The following is a 26,385-nucleotide window of genomic DNA, read 5'->3' as shown; positions in this document are numbered from 1 at the left end:
TAATATGTTAAATCAAAGTTTGCATTAGTCTGCGAACCGAAACCGTGATCTTGAACTACCCGTGATGGACAATGCGTCGGGATCTTGGTGGAACGAGTCTGTTTTGTGTTTCACTCACTAAATGAATCAGAGAACACGTTGACAATAAAAACACTGATGATTTGATCTGCATCACCAGAGGTTGCTTCTGCTTCAGGTGGGAGAAGGAACCACTGTTGTAGGTGATGAAGACCCCCCCGATGGGGCCGAGGCACTGAATGTGGACCTCGTGGACCCGGTGATTGTGGACTTCTTGCTGGGACGTTCTTTCATACGGGTTTAAACCTCTTCAGCGGAGAGTGCAGGTTTATTTACGATGCGTCATTGGCGACATATTCGTCTCTGCCGCGAAACCACCAGGGAACTAATATTAATACCTAATGAATCATTCTATAGGTTAATAGGTCACCTCGGCCAGTTACTTCCGCGTTGCCGCGCGACCCGTCGTCATGGTTACGAGACAACTCGTTCCCGTCAGCAACCAGGTGAGAAAGTCAGTTAGTTTTTATATTCCTTCTGTTTAGCGGGTTTAAAATACTTTTACAACTTCATGAACCTGAATAGAAGAAGAAAGTGTCAGACTGGTCACGTGGTTCGTTTTTATGGCTTTAACGTTAGCTAACAGCTAACTAGCTGTTAAGTTAGCTGACCGACTAGCTAACTAGCGTAGCTAAAGCGGGTTTGCTAGTTAGCTTGACTTTATCCACTTTGAATGAAGAAACGTGGCTCAAGTAACGTTACATGAAAGAAGAATGTATGAGTTATTACTTCACTCTTTAACGTTTATTAATGTTGGTTCCGACTTATTGTGACTCATGTTTACAGTGTTATTGTGTTAATGTTGACAAATCACAGCTTCATCTACTATCAGATAAATAGATCTACTCATTTGTGATGAATACAAAGTTTCACATACAGAGAGATTATAGATTGTACAAGTATAATCATCTATAGTAGTCATTTAGAATTAGAATTTATGAATGAATTCCGACATGAAGCCATAATCCAGCTCATCCCGTGTAACGTTTGTGTGTATCGTTTCATGTGCACCTCCATCTGGTGTCGGAAACCAGATCATTCAAGTTCACTTACATTCGTTTTAGTAGCGTCAGCAGAGGAGACATCAGCATCATGTCCGGCCCCCCTTCAGAGAAGACCCAGACCAGTGAAGACCTCCCGTCCGCGCTGAAGAAGACCCTCACTCCCACGGTGACCTTACCGCCCCTCCGCCCGGATCGCTGTGGCCCCGTGCCACGGCCTCCGTGCAGGCGGAGCCCCCCCTCCAGAGGCGCCCCCCCCGGCGCGGTGGAGCTCCCTCGCCTGGGGGCCCGAGGGAGACCCGGCAGCGCCACAGGGACCACGAGGTGGACAGAAGGACCTGGAAGGGCCTCCATGCCTATGAGGTACACAGAGTTAGCGCAGGAGAGGAGATTCACAAGGGTTATCTCTCATGTCCTCTCATGTCCTCTCATGTCCTCTTTACTCCCGTCCTTTGATTGTCTGCCTTGAGTGGAACCTCTTGAGTCCAATCACCTGCATCTCCACACCTGAATGTCACCTGTCTGTTACTCTGCTATATTAGCTGCCATGATTGCGGCGTGTTTCCCCCTTTTCATCCATTTCTTGTTTTACCGGTTCTGGTTTTTGCTTTTGTTTAGTTTTTGTTGTTGTTTTTATTGTTTCAGCCTCTCCGAGGACGGTGAATCTTTAAAAGCGACGACGTGTGAGGACGAGAACATGACGCGTGGGAATGATGGGGAAGCGTGTGGAACGACACAGGTTCCCCTCACAGGCACGGAGGTGGTTCACATCCTCGCTCGCAAAGACTCGTTAGAGTTTGATCTTTATTACCTGAGAGAAGTGGAGGGGGAGTGTCCCAGGTGCGCTGTGGTAAGACCGTCTAGCAGCCGCAGGTAGACCGCGACGCCACAGTGACGCGTCCTCTCTGTCCTCAGACCCTACGACCTGCGAGCCGTCCGGTCCAGCCAGGCGGGCTCCGAGTACTACGTCTTCTCCCCTGGTGCGGTGCTCCACGTCACAGGGGGGCGTCCCGGGGGACTCGTCAGTCTGGCCCAGTGGTACCGAGAGGCGCTGGCGTGGAAAGCGCTGCAGGGAATTCCCTTCTTCAGGGACTTCAGACGGCAGAGAGCGTTCACCAGGTGAGCTCATGGAAGCTGTTCAGCTGCTACCAGCAACTAACAGCACTAATCTGTGGATCCTTTTCCAGCCGCTTGGTCTGTGACAAGTCTGCTTCCCAAAGATGACGCCTCCTAAATGCTCAGACCCTCGATCAGCAGAATATCTGTTGCTGGTCGTGTCTTCATTCTCTCTCTAATCCGTGCGGTTTGTGTATTTTCACGCCAGGTGGCGAAGGAGTGTGCGCAAGATTGTTTTCCAGCGCAGGTGTCGGGTTCTGCAAGATCAGCTGCTCACGTCCGTTCCTCGGTTCAGAAAGGCTCTCCTCGAGTTCACCAGGCGAGTCTCCAGCCTCGAGCCCTTGGTTCCTGTGCACCAGATGTGGCCCTGGGCTTGTGGCTGTGGTACGAAACCCTGATATCGCTGATTCTCAACCTCCTACAGGGTAATGGAAGAATTGAGAGAGACTAGTCCGCTGCCCCAGGACGGGTCTCACACCTTCACACTGCTGGAGTTCACGAACCTACTGAGGACCACGAAGCAGGAGCTCCTGCAGACGCTGGAGAAGTTCTCGCGTCATCGCGCTGCCACCCTAAACACGGTAATAACTTCACAATCGCTCAAAGCTCCTACTTTACTGTAGAGTTTGAGCACGATTTCTGGTTACTTCATATCTCACTCCGATCTGAGTCCCTTAGAGCTCACGTTGGGTTATTCGCCCCCCCCAGGTGAAGGAGGACAGCTACCTGGCTCACCAGGAGCTGCAGCGACACCTGGAATCGGCTAGAAGGACTCCCGGGGACTGCGAGGACGCCATCCACCTGCAGCTGGCTCACCGGCGGGAGCTGCAGAGACGGGCGGCCCGGTCCCGGGGCGTCCTGCACAAACTGGGCCGCTGGGCCGCTCTGGTGGACCACATGACGCTGCAGAGCCTCGTCAGCGTCTTCCAGAGAGACGTCCGGTCCTTCCTCAGGGGCGTCGTGAAGGTGACAGGGGAGCCCTCGTTGGCTCCTCCCACTCTGGTTCTGTGGACGCAGTGTTGTCAGAGGACGACGGAGCTTTGAACGGTGACGGTGACGCGGCGGTCGTTGCTGTGTTCTGTTTGAGCAGAGGCAGAAGCCTCAGCAGGGATGGCTCTTCCTCACCCAGCTGTGCGTGGGGGTCAGCAGGGGTCTGAGGGTGGAGCCCCCCATCCAGCGGTTCCAGAAAGCCGTGAGCCGAGCGCTCCTCACTGCGGGCCACTCGTTAATCCAGGTAATGAACTTCTCCTCCTGCACCGGCCTTTTCTTTTGACCTCAACACATTTCAAATGATTTACAAATCTTTTTAAAGAATAAAGATGGCCTCTGCTTTCTGCTCCTTCATCGTCTGGTAGATGTGTGAAACATGTGGATTCTTCCTGGAGACCAGCGACAGCTTCTTCACCTCTGATTCCTCTCAGGTTTTAACCTCTGACCTCAGTCGTCTGGAACACGGTCCGTCCCCGGGTACGGCCGTCTTCAGTTGAGAGGCGGTGTGATGTGACGCTGTTGACCCGTCCTGTGCTCGTTGCTCTCATGTGTTCTCATTCTTCAGAGGAGAGCAGCGATGGAGCGACTGGTCGCAGGATGTTCTGCTGCAGGCTCAGAGGCTTGTCGGCTCGCCGCCTGCAGCCTCCTGAGGCCTCCCTCCTATCGGCGCGGGGCAGAAGCATGCACTGCTGCTACCAGCGCCTCCTCAAAGCCCAACTGCAGTGGCACATCAGCACCGGCGACGTCACAGAACGGGTGGAGAAAGAGCAGGTCGACATCATGCAGGCGAGACCTTTAAATCCACCTCTGTGATTAAAACTAGCGGACGGAAGATGCATGATCAGTAGTCACGCCTCCCTGATCTCTGGACAGGAAGCTGAGCGGGACGTCCAGCGGCTGTGTGAGAGCTACGCGTGGCTAACGGAGGTCCATGCGTTCCTCAGCCAGTGGAGTCCAGCCTCCCTGGAGTCCCTGAAGGGTCGGCCGTCTGCACTGTACCGGCAGCTCCTAGAGAAGGTGGCTCACTGGGCCGAGAGAATCCTCGCTGTTCCCTCGTCCATCTCCACCGGCAACCAGCTGTTCATCATCCAGTGCACCGGCCTGAAGGAAAGGCTCGGTATGTTTTATTCTGAAGGACTCACTGGAAAATACTGTTTCCTGTCTTCATCCAAAAGCTTTTCCTTAAAGTGTTGTTAAATAGTGGTGTGAGGGCCGCTAGTGACTCGAGAGATCTTTGCCTCTTCTAGCTGAAAGTTCTGGTTCTCTGTTTGCTTTGAAAAGGGCTGCAGCTCAGGCGGGTGGAGGAGGAGGTGATGGAGCTGCTCTCGCAGCAGGTAAAGCTGCTCTCTGAGAGCCTGACGGCCGACCTGGAGGAGGCTGCTGCCAAACTGAAGACGGACCCCCGAGACCTGCTCCACCTGTCAACGTACGCGCTCACGGTAAAGAACCTCCTCGGGGACTTGGTGAGGAATTAAGAAGAGACTAAAGATATAAAACGTCTACTGCCCCCACGTTCTCCGTGAGTCTTCACGTCCCTTTAACATTATTCATCCATCAGTCTTGTCAGATCGTTCTGAATTTAGATCCCAATATTTTGTCTTTGATGGAGATGAGTTGTTAAAAACGTTCCAAGGGCACCGGACTCCACCCGTGTGGTGTGAGCTATGGAGATCTTTCCTGCTGCCGGTCGGCTTCATCCACTCCCAAACTCCAGTTTGATTACTCTGCAGCACTAACAGATTCTACCAAAATGATATCCGACCCCTAAGCGGTACGTCCTGTGAATCTGTCGCATCACTTCAGGTGAGGGACAATGAGGAATCGGCGAGCGAGGCGAGGAAGCGTTTGGACTACATCCGCTCCCTCCAGGACACCGTTGGCATGAACTGGAGGAAGATGACTGAAGAGGAGGTGGCGTTGCAAGGAAAGGTGTGCAGGCGTAACCACCTGGTCGCAGCTGTCCTCCTGCCGCCCGTCTGACCCCTTTTCTCTGCGTTCAGCTGCTGGCCACGTGGGCCGACTTCCTGCCTCTGCTGGAGCGAGCAGGAGGCCTCGTGTGCAGCCGCCTTCCCTCGATGGTCAGCGCCGTGGACGCGGTGTTCTCATATCTGACCCGCGACCTTAAAGGCCTGGTCTCTGAAGCCACGTCGGGACCCTTCGTCGACCCGACGCAGGACGCCAAAGACATGGCGTCCGAGCTGAGCGGCGCGTGGACTCGCGTGCACGACCTCATCGCAAAGCTGGAGCAGCTTAGCGGCGACAGCCAAAACCTCCGCGGTGAGACCCGTAGCGCTCAGCAAGAGGACGTTTCTTTTACTTTGAAGGTCTCATTGTAACTACGGAAAGGAAGGTTTGAAGTATTCACCAGAATGCCAATCTCAGAGCGGTGTACTTCGTTGGCTCCCTTCAGGACGGCCGATGGATCTGACCAGCTGGACAACAGAAGGTCAGAAGGTCAAAGCCCGTTTTGAGTTGTGGGAGCTGAGAGCTGAGCTCTCGACGTGGATGGACGACTGGAAACTGCTGCTGCTCAGTGAGGTAACGCGTCGAGATGTCTCTGACATGGTGGCGAGTATTTATGTATATTTATATGAACGCATGGTGACAAATGATCTGTTTGCAGTTTTCTTGATGAAGTAAGCTAACCGATATGCTAAGCTAGAGGTTAACGTGAGTGAGAGCCACAAATCTCTTCTCTTCATTGTTCAGGTTGTGGTGTCACAAGCTCAAGGAAATATTTCCATGTGGAAGGAGCGAGCTCTTTCTCTAACAAGTATCGTGCCTACCCATGATGCAGTGCTGCAGGAGACTTTAGGGACCCTGGAAAAGCTAAGCTGTCAGCTTGCTGTCTTGGCCGAGCTGCAGAGCCCTGCGCTCAAACACAGACACTGGAACGCCATTTTTAAAGGTCAGACTCCTTTACCCTTTGTAGTGATACCTACGCTAAGTAATGCACTTAGTCTAACATAACAAGGAGGAAACGTCTGGTTCTGAAGGTCCTCAAAAGCTGCATTCTTCACGCGCTTCGTTTGGACGCAACCAAGGCTAAAATAATCCAAATGCATTCCGTCTGGCAGACATGGGCCGACCGTTTGTCCCAGAGAAGAAGGTGACCGTCTCTCAACTGACGTCTCAACAGCTGGACCAGACACTAGTTAGCAAGGTGAGAGCAGGATGGACGATAATGTACATCTGCTGGTGAAAACGACTGATATGCCGCCAACACCTGTTCCGTGATCCACGTGGCAGGTGTGCAGGGATGCACAGGTGGAGTGCGGCATGGAGCAGACCTTCCAGAAGCTTCAACGAGGGTGGAGAGCCAGACTCTTCCAGCTGGAAGTTTGGCAGCCTGCAGAGCCCCAACGTGGATTAACAGAGACGGAGAAGCCTTCGGAGGGCAGCGCCCAACAGCGATTCATCGTCATCGGTGAGACCACCAAGCAGGGGGTGCTGTGGGGCGGGGCTACTCGCTGATTGACAGTGTCTCCCGGAGTTGTGTACGCGTCGCTACGTCGTCAGTCCATATATGGTCACTGCTTGATAAAAAAAACAACGATGACAAAATCTCTGAACTCAAGGTCTCGTAACATCGGCCCACAAACCAACGAGACTTCCCAATGGCCGCGTCCACGTCTTCTATTCAGTCTGGTGTTCTCACTCAGGTCTGGAAATACACCTGGCTGAGATAGAGAGTGAACTGATGGCTCTGTCCGCCATGAGGACGTCTCCACACAGCGCTGATTTCAGGCCGCAGATGGAACATTGGATGCAATCACTGAAAGATCTCGGTAGGGTGGATATAAAAAAGGGGCATTTAGATGTTTTTTTAAATACATAACAATGAAGATGGTTTGGTTTTCTTTTCTTTCCATCTCAGGGAGGCAACTTTGTTCACTTGAAAGATACCAGCAACTGTGGACCTTCCTGACCAAGACGTTACATGACCCATGCCGGAGTGGTCAGAGAGTGGACCTGGTATGTCCCCTCGCTGTAAATGATACATGCAACGCTATGAAAGTTGACCTCTTGGATACATGCATCAGATACACGTAGATTGATTTGTTCATCTTGATTCTCCTTTCATTTATAGCTGGAGCAATTCCAACCAGTGGATGAGACATTTAGGGAGATGATGCTCACTGTGTCAAGTGACCCTCGCGTGTTGAATTTTGTTCATTCGAAGAAGACGAATGACAGATTCCACGGGGAGAGCCTTCGCCAGATTCTCATGGACGGTCTTTCCACGATGGAGGTCATTTCCAACCAAATGGTGGACCTCCTGGAGACCCTCTGTGACCAGTTTCCAAGACTGTGGTTTTTAAGTGACAGGGAAGTGATCCAACTTCTCTCCCTCCGCCCAACACCTTTCACCCTGCAGCGCTTCGTGCGGCGATGTTTTAGCGGCATACGTCGGCTCGAGGTGGACCGTGAACCGCTGTCTTATGTAGAAGGCGGTGGGGCTGCATCTCAAAGCTACAGACAGTTGAACGTCCTGGGCTTCTTCGGCAGCCTCCAGGAGCACGTCGCCTTTACGTCTCCTTTGGAACCAAATTGCAACGCCTTGGTTTGGCTGGAGGCCTTTGAGAAGCAGCTGAAGTCGACCATGGTGCACCGCATTCAACAATGTGCTGCTGCGCGAAACCAGCTCGAACCGTCCAGCCAAGATTTGTCATTCAGTCAGGAGGTCGGAGACATCCTGTCCAACGCTGCTGGAAAGAGGAAAATTCTGCTCCCTCTTCTGGATCTGCTGTCTGGACATCCTCTTCAGTGTCTGCTGGTGGCCGAGGAGGCTGTGTGGTCCGGGTCGGTCCTACGAGCTCTCCAAGAGGCAAACCCAGTGGGGTTGAGCAACGTGAAGGCATACAACTCTGCAAAGCTAAGAGCCCTGGCTTGTTTCATGAGGGACGGATTGACAGGAGCCCAACGGGAACCTCTGGTTTCCAGGTACACAATGATGTGTGTTCGGGCTCTGGTGCAGCTAACGATGAAGCACGCGCAGCAGCTGTCTCGCCTCATGGAGGTGCAATGTGCGCCAGAGTCGTCCTTCGAGTGGCTGAGTTGGATCAAGTACCACGTGAAGGAGGGCAGTGATGATCCAACGTGTTACGCGGATGTGTTGGGCCATCGACTCCAATATAACTACGAGTATTCTGGTCCAGAAGATTGGGTGATGGTGCACACTCCGTCCACAGATCGGGCCACACTGGGGATCCTCCTGGCTGTGACGAGCTACAGGTGTGGGTTTGTGAGGGGACCCAACATGGCCGGAAAGGAAACGACCACGGTCCAGTTGGGAAGAGCCTTGGGTCGTCAGGTCGTCGGCGTGCAATGTTGTCCGAGCACGAGCGCTGGTGTGGTTGAGCGGATGCTGCGGGGCGCCCTGCAGACCGGGGCGTGGCTTCTGCTGCAATCTGTGCACCTTCTGACACGAGAGGTCCTGACCCTGCTGGGGCAGCGTTTAATAGACATCAGACAGTCCTTTTCTCAATTAGCGAGAGATGAGAATCAGGCAGTGAATCCGGAGCCAAGCGACGGGCTCACAACCCTTTTTGGTCGAGACCTCCGGATGATACTCGCAGGTAAAAGCGTGTCTGCAAGACGAGGCTACGGATGCATTCTCACGTCATCGCAGGGGGATGCGTTCCAGGTTCCGGAGAGTCTGCGACGTGCCACCAGACCCGTTGCGTTAACCCATCCGGATTACAAAATCATCACGGAAGTAATGCTGACGTCCACTGGCTTCTCACAGGCGGCGCCTTTGAGTCGACGCCTGGTGGCCCTGGTGGAACTGGCCCGCGATTCATCCTGTCTGCCCGATTTCCTCTCCGACCACCAGAGCTCCTACCTTGTAGTCTTGCAAAAGATCATCTCCGCCTCCGAAATCCACTTACAACAAAGTGTACGGGAACGGGAAATCTCAGTGGAGGCTAAAGGAGCGGCCGCAGAACAAAGCCATCTTGGTCCTTCACGAGGTTTAAGTGCTGAAAAAGGTGGAAAAGAAACCGAACAGCCTTCCAGGTGTCGCCGTTCTCACTTGTCGATTGTTCAAGGATTAATGGAGGAGACAGCGCTTGTGAAAGCCATTCTCTCTGTCTACCTGCCGGTTCTTTATGATCAGAAGAACGCCTCACGGTTCTACGTCGTTTGCAAGGAGACGTTCCCGATAGCGTGCCAGTTTCCTCTTTTCCAGCAGTACTTTGATGAGGAAGAAAAGATCCAACTGAAAGATGCAGTTACAGAAGAATTACAAAGGAAACGGCTTCAAGCTGATGCTGAAATCATTCGCAATGCTGTCACACTGTATCAGACCGTGAGGTCCTCTCGGGCAGTGATGCTTCTCGGCCCTTCTGGTAGCGGAAAGACGACCTGTTACCGCGTTGTAGCCGGAGCCCTCAATCATCTGGCTGCCCAGGCAGAAGAACATCTGTTTCAAAGGGACAATCTCACCGGAGGACGAGCCCGACAGGCAGATGGACAGATACCTGCTTCCACCTGGAGCTCTGTCCAAACTACGGTCTTATTTCCTCACGCCATGTCCCACCAAGAGCTATTCGGCTACTTCTGCGAGGAGAGGGGGTGGCGAGACGGAGCCATTGCAAAGGCACTGAGGGATTCAGGTCAGAGCGAACCCACGAGCTCTCTGACCGGCGAGCAAAAGCAGAGCGCTCACACCGCCGGCAGGTGGCTGGTGATGGATGGGAATCCCGCGGGGCGGCCCGGCTGGTTGGACTACTTGACCGCCATGTGCAGTCCCGAGTGGCCGTTTCTCAGCTTGGCGTCGGGTGAAAAACTGCCGTCCCGATCGCACCTGAAGCTACTCGTGGAGGTCACTGACCTACGTGAGGCCGGCCCCTCTGCACTGACCCGCTGCAGCCTGGTTTACCTCGCGGCTACGGACCTGTGGAGGGCCGTGTGGAAGAGTGAGATGGAAGCTCTCGTGTTTGAAGACAAAGTGGATCAAGGAACCTTGAAAGTGTGGAGTCTTCTGGCTGAAGATCTTTTCTCCAGCACACTCTGCTTGCTCAGGCAAAGAGATCTGAACTCTGCGGGGAACAGCGAGGGAGAATCTGTGGAAAGCGCCACGTACGGACTACAAGAAGTCACGTCATTTGTTCGGATCCTACGAGCTCTCCTACAGCAGTTTTGGACAGAAGTGGAGAAAGATGAGCAGACGCCACGAATGGACCCAAAAGGTAGAAGCAGGATGCAGGATCATGTCTTGCATTCAACATACAGACAAATTCCTGCTGCTGTTCAATATACGACTCAATATATTTGTTCGACACTATTCATTCTCCCCCAGACGCCCTTCAACACAGCGGCAGAACATTGGACGCCCACAGTAGTCAACACTTGATGGCCAGGAACCTTTTTCTGGCGGCTTACATCTGGGGATTTAGTGGGAATCTGCATCCTCGGTAAGATCCTCTCTGTCTCCATGCGACACCTTTACGCAGTTATTGCTCCCTGAATGAATATCGGCCTTCTCGTGTTTCATGTTTTCACTTTCAGCCTCCGACCACAGTTCGATTCGCTTGCACGTCAGGTTCTGTTTTCTTGCCGGTACAAAATTGTGGTTCCCGATGAAGAGAGTGTGTTTGGTCACTTTTTAAACATCGACAGCAGAAACACACCGCCGACAAACTGCGTCACTCCCAAGGTTAGTCAAGGACACCCGAGGTCCTCGCTGCATTTCAACATTTCAACTGAAGTGTCTTCATTCCGTTGTTGTAGTTCAGCGAATACACCCGTCTGCTGAAGCTCCTGGTGGAGGCCAACCAGCCGGTGATGCTCGTCGGGGAGCCGGCTTCCGGGAAAAGCGCTCTGTGCAAAGCCTTGCTGGGCTTTGACAAGCCGCATGTTCACCTACCGGCCGGCTCGCTGCTGAGCGCCGGAGACCTGCGCACCGTCCTGAGCAGCGTCCGCCGCAAGGAGACCCGCGAGGTCCCTGGAGGCTCCGCGACCAGGCGGCCGGGACTCCTTCTCTTTGTGGACGATGTCCACGAGGCGCCCTGTGGTGAGTAGCACGACGCGGTTTGGAACCGCGAGAAGCTTTACGTGTCTAATGTATCATTCCCGCTGACAGATGTCTTCGGGAAGGTGTCAACAGCTCTGGAGACGCTACGACAGAGTATTTCAACGGGACACGTTTTAACATTTGACGGTTACCACTTCCGCTCGTTGGCCGCCGGAACCGTCGGCTACATGGCCACCTGCTGTGCCTCCGGATCCGCCAATCGCCACGGAAACGCAATGTCCCCCAGGCTCTCGCGCCTCTTCTCCACCTTGGTGCTGCCCCACCTGTCCCTGGACCTTTTACTGTCCATCCATTCTCCTCCGCTAGAGATGTGGCTCAAAGACACGGCGCTCCAGCACAGCGGCGAGGAGATGGCGCGCTGCATCATCACTGCCACCGAGCGTCTCTACGCAGCCGTACGCGAGCGCTTCCTGCCCGCTGTGCCGGCGCCCCATCTCGTATTCTCCCATCATGACCTTCAGAAGGTGTTTAGGGGCATGTGCCTGTGGCAGCCAAACATCCCAAACACGGGGACCCTGCAGGACCAGGAGCGTCCTCCTGCTTCCGTCCTGAACGTAGCACGTCTCTGGATGCACGAGTGCACGCGTACGTTCAGTGACCGGTTACGCTCAGAGGACGAAAGAAAGACGCTGTGGTCCCTCGTAGCCGAGACGGCAACAGCTCACTTCGGGTCAACTGAGGCAGCAGGTTGGAGGTTAGATCCACAAAACCCACAAGAGCCAGAAGCAGCTGGCCACACAGAACCTGCACATGGAAACATCAGCTCGGAGGCTGGTCCCAAGCCTCCCCACGCTGACCAGCACGCCGAGGGCGCAACAGCTGAGCTCGTATACGCCCCGCGGCTCTCCGAGGCCTCAATGGATCCGCTAGCAGGTTTTAAGCACGGCGCGTCCTATCGGTGCAGAGACCTGGATGTTCTGCTGCAGGATCTGCGTGCTCTCGTTGACAGCAAAGAGGAAGACAAAGGACAGAAAGGCGATGAAGACCACAGCATTACCCACAGATGCATGGTCCACAAACAAAGGCTCCGCCAGCTGCTGCACGTCCTCAGGGCGCTGCTCATACCCGGAGGTCACGGAGCGCTGATTGCCTCGGACCGAGACACGGGCCGTAAAACCACGGTGCGTTTAGCCGCCCAGCTAACGGGCTGCCGGTTGATGGAGGTGCATCCCGGTAACGAGCGCGAGCTGCGCGACATCCTGAAAGAAGCCGGGAATCGAACCAGAGAGGACGGGGTCCGCGTGGTCGTGCTGGTCCACGAGGCAGTCAGCCGCTCGGTCAGAGCGGCGCTGCTGGTGGCGATGGCTCAGCCCGCGTACCCGGCGCTCTACACGGACGAGCCGCTGACAGACCTGGTTTCCAGAGTGACCGCTGCCAAGACCTCCAGGAGGCACCTGATGGACAGCTGGATGCTGGAGACGTAAGAGGGCAATGGATGCACACACTGTTTATATGTTCATTCACAGCTCGTAGCGTACGTTCCACTCTGAAACAATCGGGTTCCTTTGTCTCACTTATTCATCAGTGATGAGGGTTCAGTTCTGGATCTCAGAAACACACTTTTAGAGTTACAGAACTGTAGTTCGGAATTGCTCAGCGCTGCTGGACAGTTTGATCACAGCTTCATTGGTCGGAGCCTCCTCCACTCTGATTGGCTGTCTGCAGTCTGTCCGATGCATTCGAGCACTGAGAGAGGTCGAGGAACCGGGTTCATTCAGAACATCTGTGTCACGTTCCGCTGTCAGGATGTTTTTACTTAAATGTTACTTGATGTGCTTGTGAGCATGTATGTTGTACATGTTGTGCTGCTGCTGGGATGTAACAGGATTCACGCCAGTGGCTGTAACATTAACCAAGGAAAGAAAGTAAATGATTGTAAACATTGTTTTAAAGGTTCTTGAGCCGAGCTCACAGAAACGTGCACGTGTTCCTGTTGCTTCCTTTCACCACGACACCGGCCAACAGTGGACTCTATGGACGAGATGTAAATATGAGTCTTCTTTCAATTATGTCAATCAGCGTGTAGCCCCGCCCCAAAGAGATAGATCAGGGCTCTAATAGACCATAATAATCACATGGAGGTCTTTCTCCTCAGCTCGCCAAGGCCCTGAGCCTCTGCAGCTGTGTGGAGGTTTACCCGCCGTGGTCCGCCCAGTCCTTAGTGGAAGTTGCTACTCACTGGCTCAGAAGTGAGCGACACCCCGACGTCCTCCAGTTGTTGGTCCCAGTTGTTTGGGCGCACTGAGCCGTGTCCTCTCTGTCCCCCTCCAGCGGAGGAGGGCGGAGGCCCAGCGGCCGGCCTGCCTGTGGCCATGGCATCGATCCACCGGTCTGCATGCCGGTACGCCGCCGCGCTCCTCGCGGCTCGGACCTTCGGCCCTCAGACTTACACCGAGTTCATTGGCAACTTTGGTTACCTCGTCCACCATCTGCACAATCAGCAGCGGAGCAAAGCCGACAGGTACTCCACCTCTTGATTACTCCACCCGAGGAAGTCAACCCACGGGAAACACACAGTGGTGTGACGGCCATGTGACGGCTGTGTTTCTCTCAGAGTGGCAGCGGTTGTGTCCCGCATGGAGGCCCTGAGCAGCACAGCCCTGCAGCGCAGACAGATCCTCAGGAGGCTGCAGGAGAAGGCTGCTGACACGCTGCAGGTAAGCGCAGCTTCTACGGCGCAGGCGTCTTCCTTCTGTGCACTGGACTAGATCTTCTGTGTCCTTCAGCGGCAGAGCGACCTCCTCCGGGCGGCACACCTTCAGAGGAGGCTGCTCCAGGAGGCCCAGGAGGCGCGTGTAACCGAGGAGAACACGCTGCGTCACCTGGAGGAGCAGCTCCGTCGCGCTGAGAAACCGGTCAACTGATGATTAATCCAAAACCAAATGAGTAAACACAACGTGCGCCTCATCGTGTCTCACGTCTTCTTGTGTCCAGACAGGACCTGTGTTCCTGGCGGCCCTCGAGACCCTCAGTTGTCTGAACGAGGAGGACCTGGAGGAGGTGCGTCACTACAGAGACCCCCCCGACGGGGTGGTGCGGGTCACGGACGCCGTCTGTCTGCTCTTCAACCGTCCTCCGGGCTGGGAGAGCGCACGGCAGCTTCTGGGACAGTCCAACTTCTTCCAGGTGTGTGGACGGGTGGTGATGAGGATGCTGTGACGCCACAGGTGAGGTCATACGGCTCTGTTGGCTGCCCCCCCCCCCCCCCCCCCCCCCCAGGAGCTGGAGTTCTTTGAGCGCTCCAGCGTGACGGAGGAGCAGCTGGAGCGGCTGGCTGTCATGGTCCAGGCGCCTGCCTTCGCTCCCGAGTCGGTGCTGGAGGCCAGCAGGGCCTGCGGGTCTCTGAGCCGGTGGGTCCGGGCCGTGCTCGAGTGCTGCCGCCGGCGGACAGAGCCGGTGCGGCCGGAGGCCGCGGCCGCGGAGGCCGCGCGTCGACTGCGGCTGGCAGAGCGGCGCCTGGAGGAGGAGCTCCGTCGCGAGGAGGAGGCGGAGCTCCGACTGCAGCTGGTACAAAAAGAAGTGGAGGAGGAACAGCTGGAGCTCCTCACAGCGGAGAACTCCGAGAGAGAAGCTGCTTCCGCTGCAGACGAGATGGAGACACACCTCAGAGGCTGCAGGGCCGCTGCTCAGGTACCAGCTCCGTGTAGTCCTGATCCTCTACGAGAAGCAGGCTCAGTGTAGTCCTGATCCTCTACGAGAAGCAGGCTCAGTGTAGTCCTGATCCTCTACGAGAAGCAGGCTCAGTGTAGTCCTGATCCTCTACGAGAAGCAGGCTCAGTGTAGTCCTGATCCTCTACGAGAAGCAGGCTCAGTGTAGTCCTGATCCTCTACGAGAAGCAGGCTCAGTGTAGTCCTGATCCTCTATTTCCGATTCTTTGATTGATTGAGATGGTTTCTGCATTCCTCCCCCAGGAGCTGAAGCTTGAGGAGCAATCCCTCCGAGGAGACGCCCTCATCCTGGCTGCCGTCGTCTCTTATTTGGGTCCCTTTGGACCCGACGTACGCACGCAGCTGCTGAGTAAGTGGAGGCAGCTCCTTGAGACCGGGAGCATAGGCGTGAACCCAGAAGACCCCAGAACCTCCCTATTCACACGCCCCGTGTCCACGCCCCCTCGCCCCCTCCTCGGCTTCCCCATCCCCGCGTCCCACAGTCCTCTTTGGCCTCTGGCTCGGGCTCTGGGCCTCCACCGGGACGCTGCGCCCGCCAGGCCGCTGGAGAAGCTGCTGCTGTGGGGCTGCGACAGCGCCTGTGCTCGGCGCTGGCCTCTGCTGGTCGACCCCCATCGACCCCCCAACACCAGCTCCCACAGCTGCCCCCGTGCAGGTACCCCGGGGCTCTGGCTCTATGCTGCATATGGATCTATTTATCCATCCTGAATCATTGTCCTCGGTTCTTAGCGGCTACATGCTACATGCGGCTGCAGGAGGAGACGCGCTGCGAGCTGCTGCTCTCTGCCGACGACCCGGAGCTGCTGGACCGGCTGGACCAGGCTGCGCAGAGAGGTGAGCGGAGCCCGACCCGGGGGCCCCCCGTGGCCTCAGTCCTTCACTCCCTCCCCTCTGTGTCTCAGGCCTGAGGGTCCTGCTGACCCGCGTGGAGCGAGCGCCTCCTGACCCGGCTCTTCTGGCCCGACTGCGGCGCCCGGCTCCTCGTCAGCGCCTCTGTGCGACCCACCCGGGCTTCCGCCTGTTCCTCAGCACCCGTCTGCCCGTCCAGCTCCTTCGCGGCGGTGAGGGGGGGTCCATGACTCGCTAAGACCTTGTTCTGTGCTGATGTCTAAAGGAGAAAGCACCATATCGTTCCCCTTTCCTGCCTCGGCCCCGCAGGCATCCACCCGTCCATCTTGGCTCGGGTCGGCGTGGTCGACCTCTCCCCGAGCACCGACGAGATCCAGGAGCTGATGCTGAGTCAGCTGCTGCAGGCCGAGTGCAGCGAGCTGCTGCTCCAACGCCGCCGGCTCCGGCGTGACGAGCGGATGCTGCAGGAGAGACTCGTCTCTGAGGAGGTGAGACGTGGTGGTCAGCAGGCGTTTGATTGGCAGCGATGTGACCAATGACGTGAACACGTGAAGCTGCTGATCGGGTCTGCGTCTCTTCTCAGGACTCCCTGATGGACTACGTCCTGCAGTCCAGCGCCTCGCCGCTGCAGGACGCTGCTTTCCTGCCGTACGCCGCCGCCCGTCGGGAGGCGACCACCAGGCTGCAGGCCGAGGCCCGGCGGCTGACGGCGGAGCGGCGGCGCCACGAGTCGCTGCTGGCGGCAGCGCGGCAGCTCACTGGGCTGGCGGCGTCTTTCTACCGGGCTCTGCAGGAGGTTTCCCGCCTCTCCCCCGCCTACTACTTCTCTCTGCGCCGCTTCCTCGCCGCCACGCAGGAGGCGCTCGCCGGGAGGGAGGCGCCGCTGCTCTCGTGCCCCGCTGGGGCAGCGGAGGTCACGCACCGCATGGTGGGCCGGCTGCTGGGCGAGTACGGGCCTTCTCTGTGCCGGAGCCACGCGGCGGCGCTGGAGCTGCTGCTCGCCGCCGCGCTGCTGCGGCACGGCGGGCTGTGCTCCGAGGCCGAGAGCGCGGCCTTCCTGCGGGGCCTCAGGGACCTGGGACGTCCCGTCCCCAAACAGCCCACGGGCGCTCTGCCCGGCTGGATCCCACCCCACATCTACCCGGAGCTCCTCCTCCTGGAGGAGGTCCCCGCCTTCAGAGGGTTGACGGCCTCTCTCTGCGCCCGCCCCCTCCAGTGGCGGGAGTACCTGCGCCTCCCGTCCTCCGGCGTGGCCGGGCCGGTCCCCTGCCGTTCCCACGCCCACCTGTCGGTGCTGCAGCGGGCGCTGCTGTGGAGGACCGCGGTGCCGGGCTGCCTGGGGGGGCTGGCGGAGGCCGTGGCCGCCTGCTCCCTCTGTCTGCCGGGAGCGACGGGGGGGGGCGGGGCCCCTCGCGCCGTGAACCCCGAGGCCCTACGGCGCCACCTCGCCGAGCACAAAGGGCCCGTTGTTCTGACGACGCCCCGTCACCACGGAGACGACCGGAGTGGCGCCGGGCCGCTTCACTTCATCAACGCGTTGGCGCGCTGCGCCGCAGGAACCAAGACGGTACCGCAGACGGATCAATAACTGGATCAGAGTTCACTTATTGATCAGCTGTTATATGATGTATCACAGCTATAAGACACAAGAGACATTTAATCTCGTTGTGTTGGCGTGCTTCCAGGTGGAGGTCGTGTGTGTCGATGACCTCTGTGACCCGGAGGTCGTCCACTCAAAGCTGCGCCGAGCCGCTGAAGCCGGACGCTGGTTTGTTTTTAACTGCCGCCTGTCGGCTCCCCTCGGTCAGCTGATCTCCTCCATGAGAGGTCAGAGGTCAACCACGAGTCAGGTTCAGGCTCCAGCGTGACGCAAAGGGCTCAGCGTGTCCTCTCTGTCCCTCAGAGGAGGACGTCCAGCCGGGCTTCAGACTGTGGCTCATCGCTCAGGAGGACGCGTGGAGCTCCGTCCCCGGTACGCGTTCCCTCAGCACGGAGCGCGGCGAAAAACACGCCACCCTCCGTGTTCTACATATGATTATTATAATTATATTAGTTATTCAATCTCGATTTTAACAATTAAGCAAAATTAAGATGAAAAAATAATGAAATTACACCAAAATATTATAATAAAAAACAAAAAGGTCGATGTGACAGCTCTGAAAGCACTGATGATGTCATTGTATGATCCTTTAATAATAATAGTAATGCCGATTGTCCGTGTCATTAAACAGCGGCGGTGAGAGACAGCGCTCTTCCGCTCGTCTGCGACCCCCCCTGGGATCTGAGGGAGGAGCTCGCCGCGTCTCTGGGTCAGCTGACCTCCGTCATGGAGCGCCGGCCTCCGGCGGGTCGCTCGGCCGGCGAGGCGGAGCCGCTCCTCCGCTGTGCCGTCTTCCACTCGGTGCTGCTGCAGAGGCAGAGAGGAGGAGCCCGGGCAGAGGGGAGGAGCTACAGCTGGTAGACACACCCACTGACAACCAACCTCACTGCCGTCCCACGGTCCTTGAACGCGTCATCGAAAGCGTCGTATTCTTCGGTTCACATTTTAAATCGCGCCACGAATAAAGCGTTTACTTTAACCAGATTCCTTTAAAAACTGTGTTTGTGGTTCTCTCGTCCGCGCGTCACCGCTCTGTTCCCACCAAGGAGCAGAACGCTGCCGACTGGGGACTGGAGGCCCGGTTCAGGTGTTCTGACTGATGGTGTGGTATGAATGTGGCGTTGAGTCGGGTCCACGCTGGTTTCTGTGTTGAAGGGGTCCGGAGGACCTCTCTGCTCTGCTGGAGGCTCACCGCCACGTCGCCGCTCTGTGCCACGACAGCGCCGAGGCTCTGCGCTACATCGCAGGTGAGCCGGCATCGCCAGGTACCGCCGACCCTCCGGTTCCGTGCAGTCCAACCCGTTTTCTATTTATTCACAGTCAACCTGGTGCACGGCGGCCATGTTCTGGACTTCGCCGACCTGGAGGAGGTGGACTGCGCTGCCAAGACGTACCTCAGCGGATCGTCTCCTCTGTGCGCCGGTGGACCGGACGCGCTCTCCGGTGAGACCGGTAACCATGGTTACAATGAACATGCTGTAGTGAAGAAGACTGAGATCATAAACTGATGTTTACTGAGGGAATAAATAGAGACGGAGAGTCGCCCCCAGAATGCAGCTGCTGGTTCTCCTCATATTTTTATTTCTATCTGTTTGTGTTTCCTGTGCTCAGATCCGTCGGCGCTGCTGCAGGCGTTGGAGCGGAGTCTGGCGGGCCCGTCGGGCCTCGAGGACCCGCGCCTGCTGGGCTTCAGTGCAGACGAAGTCGCTGAGATGATCCAGATCAACAGCCGCAATCTGAGCGAACTGCTCCGGGCTTCCCAGACTCCTCCGGGAGCAGCGAGGAGCCCGCGCACGCGCCCCCGTGAGGCCGCCGCTCTGCCGGCCTTGGGCGACGCGTCAGAGAGACTTCAGGTTCTGAAGGACCGCCTCCAAGCGGCATCGGGACCGGCAGCTGCTCCTCACGCTCTGCTGCTGGCGTTCCTCCAGGCGGAGAGCGAGCATCTCCTCCGCGAGGCCTCCTCGCTCCTCCGGCGGCTGCGGCGTCGCATCCGACTCGGCGGCGTTTCTTCCGACCCTCTCCTCCAGCTCGCCGACCTGCCCCGGCTGGAGAGGAGGGCGGAGCTTCTCGCCGCCTACCTGGGGGGGCGCGGCGCCTCGGATCCTCCTGGCGCGTACCGGCTCTCCGCCTTCAGGAACGCCAGAGGCCTCCTGGTGGCGTTGATGAGAGAGGCGGCGCGATCCAACCTTCGACACGTCGGGGACGTAGCTCTCCACGCCGAGGTGAAGCACTGGTGACGACCACACACACGGTGGAGCCAACTGGTCCCCCCCCCCCTAACCACGCCCCCCCGTACTTCTTCCTCCAGGTCCTGAGCCACGGCGCCTTCCTGGCCCCGCCTCCTCCGTACACCGTGTACTTGTGCGGCCTGCGACTAAGAGGTGCATCGTGGGACTCGCTGCAGGGGGCCCTGCGGGACGAAGCCCCCCCCCCCGCGGCGCCACACTGGCTGCCCATCGTCCGCCTCGAGGCTCGGGTCAGAGGCCCAGACGCCGCAGACAGACGGGGCGAGCGTTTCATTCCCCTCATCGGCCCTTCCTCGCCGTCGCCGCTCTATCGCTGCCCAATCTACGCCCGGGAACAGCCGGAGGGCGGAGTCGATGACATCATCGCCACGTTGCCCCTCCCCACCGGCATGAGTCCCGCGCTGTGCGGTTTGAGGCGGGTGGCGCTCACGAGCGCGCTCTGAGTCACATGATGGAAGTCAGGAAGTCACTTCATGTCATCAACTGTTCCACACGATGACGTCATCAAAGTGTCCATCCTCAGTGGGCTCAAGGTTCCTCACTGAAGTGTCCTTTGTTGTAGGAAAGGTGCTTCAGTGCTTCCTCTGTTAGCTCCTTTAGCAACTTCCATTGGAGGCAAAGGAAAGGAGATAATGCCGACCCACAATTCTTTGCTGTGGCAACATTTAGTTTTCCTAACGCTTCATGATTTGTCCTTCACGTCTCTCCTTGACCTCGTGGCTTTTTGGATTGAGGTCAAGGAGAAGTGGTTAGCAAAGGACGTGCTCTCAGTCTGGAGTGTTTTTGTTGAAACAGAAGCTTGTGTTCTATTGTTTGTGTATTAAATGAATGAAAACTGTGATACAGCGTCTCCACAGACCGTTAATAATGTAAATACACAGATATTACAATCGATTACGATACAATAGATCGATTTAAAAACGTCACACATTCAACTCCTCTAAGTCTGTTTTAAATGTCCATCAATACGTAAGATGTAAAACATGTAAAACATTAACTCCCCCAACTAGTGTTTTATGGTTGTTGTTGTTGTCGTGACAACAGTGAGTGCGGGTGAGTCTCTCTCTCTCTCTCTCTCTGTCTGTCTCTCTACCTGTCTGCCTGTCCTGACCTATCGATGACACGCTCTCCTCCCTCACCAACGAGGCTCCGCCCATCACCCATGTGACCTATCGACGACACTCTCTCCTCCCTCACCAACGAGGCTCCTCCCATCACACATGTGACCTATCGACGACACTCTCTCCTCCCTCACCAACGAGGCTCCTCCCATCACACATGTGACCTATCGACGACACTCTCTCCTCCCTCACCAACGAGGCTCCTCCCATCACACATGTGACCTATCGATGACACGCTCTCCTCCCTCACCAACGAGGCTCCTCCCATCACACATGTGACCTATCGATGACACGCTCTCCTCCCTCACCAACGAGGCTCCTCCCATCACACATGTGACCTATCGATGACACGCTCTCCTCCCTCACCAACGAGGCTCCTCCCATGACACATGTGACCTGTCGATGACACTCTCTCCTCCCTCACCAACGAGGCTCCTCCCATCACACATGTGACCTCACTAGTTTAATAGAAACTCAGAGACTCTGCAGAAGTTTCTTCACCTTCTGAAGCTCTTAAGCTCTTATTTTAACGTGTCTGCTCACGATGTCGGGATCCACCAGCGACCAGCTGCACAGATCCACCCTGACCGTCTACCTGGTGAGCTCATGGCGTGTTCGGGGCGTGTTCGTGGCGTGTTCGCAGGCCAAGTGTGTTCCAAATGCTGAAGTATCTGTTCCTATAGAACCTGATGGAGACCTTCAATCCGGGCCTCCAGAACCTGGTCGCTTTAGGAAACAGCTACGTCATGGCCTTCCAAGGTGAGGGTGTGTGTGTGTGTGTGTGTGTGTGTGTGTGCGTGTGTGTGTGTGTGTCAAGTCAAGTCAAGTCATTTTATTTTGTATAGCCCAGAATCGCAAATTACAAATTTGCCTCAGAGGGCTTTACAGTCTGTACACATACGACATCCTCTGCCCCGAAACCCACCATCGGCACAGGAAAAACTCCCCAAAAAATGAAAAAACCCTTACAAGAGGGAAAAAAGGGAAGAAACCTTAGGGTGTGTGTGTGTGTGTGTGTGTGTGTGTGTGTGTGTGTGTGAGACTCCGTGTACAAACTTATTGTGTAGAGATGATTGTATGAATACATGTATTTGTTGTTGTTCAGTTTATTGTTTTATAGAAGTCGTGCAGTTGAAATTGATTTAAACTGAACCCTGATGAGCACGGCGACGTGGTCACTGCGAGGTCATTGTCATGGTGACCTTTCCTCGTTTGTTTTTGGACGTTTTGTCATTCGCCATCTTGGTTTTATTTGCAAACAGTGAGGAGGAAGTGACCGTATTTGGGCCGAGGGGGAGGAGCCTGTCCGATGACCACAGGAGCAGTTTAGTTTAGCTGAACAGGTTGTGATGTTTTAAAAAGGGTTGTTTTTCACCGGTGTGTGTGTGTGTGTGTGTGTGTGTGTGTGTGCGTGTCCTTCAGCGTTAGCTGTTAGCAGCGAGGCGTACTTTAGCGCTGTGGCTAAGATGGGTGACCAGGCGCTCCACACGCTGTCATCCCGCTCTCTGGGTAAGTGTGTGTGTGTGTGTGTGTGTGTGTGTGTGTGTGTGGCCGCATCAGGTGACCTCCTCTGAATTAAAGATGTCTTTCCACTGAGACAAAGGCACTCCGGCGGCTCCGGTTACGCTGGAGAGCTTCTCTCTGAGACGGATGAGGTGCCGCTGGTCTCAGATCTTATCCCACTTCTATCAAAGTGACACTTCACATTAAATATGTGAATAAACACAAACACAAATATATACACACTCGCATGCACGTTTTCTCGTAGATGGGACCAGAGGAGTCAACACACAAAGCTTTGACCTCTGTTCACTTCCTGTGTCACATGACTGAGGGACCCTTCAGCAGTACTGAAATCTGCGAGTTGTCTTGCTGTCTTTCAGGGGACGTCCTGGTCCAGATCTCAGAGACGCAGAGGAGACTCACGGCAGAGATGGAGGGAGTGGTCAGTCAGCGTTATCACCGTTATTCTTATTCAAACACTGAAACGCAGCGTGAACAACCAGGACATCTTGCTAACAAAACTAGTTGTTTATTTAAACGTTTTGTGATAAAATGTCCAATAATTATTCTTAATAAACCTGTGAATTTAAATGTCCACATCCTGCGTCAATCCAGAGCGTTGTGAGGTTTAGATGTGCTACTGAATTAGAACACAACACGAGCTCTGATGAAGAGGACGGAGCTCGTGTGCAAACAGACGAGTCTTCGTAAGGAGTTTGTTGTTCTTCTGCAGTTCCGTTGGTTCCAGATCGAGGTGCTACAAGCCATGGAGAAGAACGTCCAGCTGGATGAGGAGTACATCGATGTGAGTTCAGGAGGAAGACAAGCGGCTCTTCTCTTGCCTTTACTAAATATACTACATTCATGTAAATGTTCAGAGGACTTCCTACTTGTAGAAGCCGCTGACGTTTGCACCCAGTTCTCCAAACAACTGTGGCTCCACGAGGACAAAACACGCTGCAACGACCCCAAAAACAGATGAAATGAAACTAAATGAACATCACGCTGTGTTGAAGAAGACTTTAAACTAGAGACTGAGACCATAAACTCATGTTTACAATGTTAAATCCAGAGAGAAGTAGAGTCATTTCCTCATAGACGTCTATGGGAGCAGAGGAGTCGCCCCCTGCTGGTCACTACAGAGAAGTAGAGTCATTTCCTCATAGACGTCTATGTGAGCAGAGGAGTCGCCCCCTGCTGGTCACTACAGAGAAGTAGAGTCATTTCCTCATAGACGTCTATGGGAGCAGAGGAGTCGCCCCCTGCTGGTCACTACAGAGAAGTAGAGTCATTTCCTCATAGACGTCTATGGGAGCAGAGGAGTCGCCCCCTGCTGGTCACTACAGAGAAGTCATTTGGATTCACATCTTTTCCTGCTGCATCAACCTCTCGATGTAATACGTCTTCTTCATAAACACCTTATTGCAATCTGTTGTTCCAAGAATGACTCAATCTCGACCTGAAATGGGACGTATCTCCTCTTTAAACCGAGCTGTTTGATCAATTTGTGGTTGTTTCTGTCGGTTTACTTTAGCCTTTAGCTCCGTTCTTCACTGACTGCACTGCCAGTTTTCGCTGTAGATGTTCACTGATTACGGCCCCGACGTGGTTGTTTCTTTGCACTTCGAGGTCTCTTGGCCACATTCATTCCGTCACAAAGCAAACACTGAGTTTCTGTGACCGCTGAGATCTTTAAATGACCTCCAGGGAAGCCGGCGCGTGTACGAGCTGGAGGTGAGGAACCAGGCCGAAGCTCTGGAGAAGCAGCTGAGACGAGGAGCCTACAGAGACTCTCTGGTACCCACACACATCTACATATGTGATGCTTAGCTAACCGCTAACAGCTCGCCAACAGTTACACCGCGATGCGTTCAGGCTCTGCTCAGTGAACATTGTTGGGGTTGTGATGCGTTCACTGTAATCTGTCAAATGTAGCTGTTGTGATGAACTTGAATATAGTGTGTGACGCGGGGTCACGGTCCTCCAGGAGAACACGGAGTACATGACGTACCTGAGGCAGAGCCAGCAGGAGATCCTGAAGGAGGAGGAGAGGAGGTATCGCTTCCTGGCAGAGAAGCACTGCGGCCTCACGCAGTCACTGCTGTTCCTCATTAACAAGGTGCGCACACGCACACGCACACGCACAGGCACACGCACACGCACACGCACACGCGCACGCACACGCACACACACGCACACGCCACGTGTCTCCCTGCGAGGCCTCTCAGATGTTCCCTCCTCGCTCCTCTCAGACCGGAGCTTCTCTCCAGCAGAAGGCCGACAGATGGAAGGAGAAGGTCAACGAGACCCGAGGGTCCAGGCCTCGGACCCCTACCCACGTGGACCAGGAGGCTCAGGTACTAGATTACATTCCACCAGCAACGTCTCGGGACCACCGGCCGCAGCTCAGGGGTCAAAGGTCGGCCTGAAACGTGTGTTCGTGTAGACGTGGGGGGTCCCTACTGAAACCTTCTCCTTTGTCATGAGGTTTCCTCAAAATGTGGCTCGCCCGTGTTCGGCGAGGACCCAGGAGGTCAAAGGTCACTGTGAGGTCACTGAACCTATTTGACCACAAATCCAGAATTTAACTCATAATTATGAGAACTTCACAAAAACAGGATGAACAGAGAAGATTTAATCACCTCCAGAGAGTGTGTGTGTGTGTGCGTGTGCGTGTGCGTGTGTGTGTGTGTGTGCGTGTGCGTAGCTGCGAGGCTCCGTGAGCTCCCTCCTGCAGACCGTGGCCAGAGACGAGGACATGTCGTGGGCCCGCAGGGAGCAGCAGGCTCTGGGCAGGCTGCCCTCTAGAGGTCAGAGGTCACCATGACACCATGTAGAACACCATGGCCGTCTTTAATGCCTCCCCCCTGCCTCCCCCCTGCAGCTCCGTCTCCCCTCCCCAGCCGCTCCCGCTCCGGCTCGGTGGGGGAGTCCCCGGGTCCGGGCGGGGGGAGGGCCATGAGGGCGCTGGTGTCTCACCCGTCTTCCTCCAACCCAAAGCTCCTCCCCTTCAGCCGGGGGGAGGCGGTCACCGTGCTGGTCGTGGAGCCGCGCAACGGCTGGCTGTACGGACGCACGGACAGCAGCCTGCGGTGCGTTCATGGTCACGATGACGGATCAGGGTTCTTATTATTCATTAGTGATTATTATATATTGTTATTCTACCTTTATTATTTAAGTCCCATTGAGACTAAAAATCAAACACGTCGTTGAAACAAACAAGTTTAGGAGACGTAAGCAGGTTTGTTTAAAAAGATTTACATTTCCTTTATTTTAGATTTAAAGGTCGCATAATAATGAAACAATAATATTCATTTATTATAATTATCATCATTATGCCAATTAGAATAATCATAATCAATATTATCTATTTATTTATACAGCTGCTTTAAAACGGATTGTGTGGATATTATTGTGTGTATTATTGTGTCGATTTTCTCGTGTGTATTATTGTGTAGATATTATTGTGTAGATATTCTCGTGTGTCGTCCAGTCAGGGCTGGTTTCCTGCGGCCTACGTTTCCCCCGTGGAGGATTCCTCCAGCACGTTCTCTACCAGGTGGAGTACAAACTGGGGCCTTTTACGATTCGTCTGACACAAAAGGACACGCGAGTCAGAAGCTGATGATGTCACTCATGAACATGTGTGACCTCATCAGCTCCTTTATGACTTCAGTTAAGAAGAACGTGTGAAACATCTGCTTTCCTCTAAACACATGAACGCCCTTTGACCCCCCCAGCGGGGGCTCGCTCCGCAGCCACAGCATGAACAACCTACTGGACCCCAGCGACACCTGCACCGACCAATCGGAGGGCAGGAGCTTCGGCGACGTCCCGCCTCCAGCCACGCCCGACCGCAGGGCCTCCGTGGACGCCCAGCCGAGCCCCCGGGAGTCGGGCTACGACGAGCCTCCTCCACCTCCTCCACCTCCGCCCCCTCCGGCCCCCCCTCACCGGAGGAGCTCCACGGACCAGCGGGCAACGTCTCCGCGGCCGGACCAGAGGCCCGACTCTGAGCCCCAGGTACCGGAGGTCAGAGGTCAACCCTGGTTCCTCCTTTGCTCTCCCCCTCCTCACGCGCTGCTCTCCCTCCTCTCAGGCTCGGTCCCCGCACGGGCCTCCTGAAAACCTGCTGTTTCCAAGGTAACCCCAGTGCATTGTGGGTAGAATACAA

The 26,385-nt window shown here is 55.5% G+C and overlaps 2 protein-coding genes across 2 annotated transcripts in view; both read left to right on the top strand.

Moving 5' to 3' along the window:
- Nucleotides 1-233: 233 nt before the first annotated feature.
- On the top strand, nucleotides 234-20,428 carry dnhd1 (dynein heavy chain domain 1). Its single transcript, XM_078080010.1, has 44 exons — nucleotides 234-524; nucleotides 1,143-1,442; nucleotides 1,725-1,919; nucleotides 1,995-2,198; nucleotides 2,404-2,514; nucleotides 2,620-2,776; nucleotides 2,904-3,161; nucleotides 3,286-3,429; nucleotides 3,551-3,662; nucleotides 3,751-3,971; nucleotides 4,059-4,302; nucleotides 4,467-4,624; nucleotides 4,989-5,114; nucleotides 5,186-5,462; nucleotides 5,596-5,723; nucleotides 5,895-6,093; nucleotides 6,263-6,348; nucleotides 6,435-6,612; nucleotides 6,848-6,973; nucleotides 7,063-7,160; nucleotides 7,276-10,378; nucleotides 10,489-10,603; nucleotides 10,698-10,845; nucleotides 10,920-11,202; nucleotides 11,272-12,643; nucleotides 13,117-13,207; nucleotides 13,319-13,412; nucleotides 13,495-13,684; nucleotides 13,778-13,880; nucleotides 13,932-14,078; nucleotides 14,158-14,349; nucleotides 14,443-14,853; nucleotides 15,136-15,547; nucleotides 15,622-15,726; nucleotides 15,795-15,953; nucleotides 16,051-16,229; nucleotides 16,325-17,308; nucleotides 17,427-17,568; nucleotides 17,645-17,713; nucleotides 17,973-18,198; nucleotides 18,497-18,588; nucleotides 18,662-18,784; nucleotides 18,953-19,563; nucleotides 19,650-20,428. The coding sequence occupies exons 2-44, from the start codon at nucleotides 1,171-1,173 to the stop codon at nucleotides 20,028-20,030; spliced, it is 13,026 nt and encodes a 4,341-aa protein (XP_077936136.1). The 5' UTR covers nucleotides 234-524; nucleotides 1,143-1,170; the 3' UTR covers nucleotides 20,031-20,428.
- Nucleotides 20,429-20,564: 136 nt separating this feature from the next.
- baiap2l2b (BAR/IMD domain containing adaptor protein 2 like 2b) overlaps nucleotides 20,565-26,385 on the top strand; it is a 7,564-nt gene continuing 1,743 nt past the window's right edge. Inside the window, 13 exon segments of the mRNA XM_078079933.1 lie at nucleotides 20,565-21,306; nucleotides 21,392-21,467; nucleotides 22,131-22,217; nucleotides 22,592-22,653; nucleotides 22,945-23,016; nucleotides 23,919-24,008; nucleotides 24,199-24,330; nucleotides 24,464-24,568; nucleotides 24,919-25,021; nucleotides 25,096-25,303; nucleotides 25,705-25,770; nucleotides 25,952-26,273; nucleotides 26,275-26,354. Coding sequence (XP_077936059.1) covers nucleotides 21,253-21,306; nucleotides 21,392-21,467; nucleotides 22,131-22,217; nucleotides 22,592-22,653; nucleotides 22,945-23,016; nucleotides 23,919-24,008; nucleotides 24,199-24,330; nucleotides 24,464-24,568; nucleotides 24,919-25,021; nucleotides 25,096-25,303; nucleotides 25,705-25,770; nucleotides 25,952-26,273; nucleotides 26,275-26,354 — 1,457 coding nt within the window. The 5' untranslated portion in view covers nucleotides 20,565-21,252.

Source organism: Gasterosteus aculeatus, chromosome 9 (assembly GCF_964276395.1).
Source record: "Gasterosteus aculeatus chromosome 9, fGasAcu3.hap1.1, whole genome shotgun sequence".
Lineage (NCBI taxonomy): Eukaryota > Metazoa > Chordata > Actinopteri > Perciformes > Gasterosteidae > Gasterosteus > Gasterosteus aculeatus.
The sequence above is the reverse complement of the archived record's forward strand: the minus strand, read 5'-3'. Positions and strand labels throughout refer to the sequence as shown.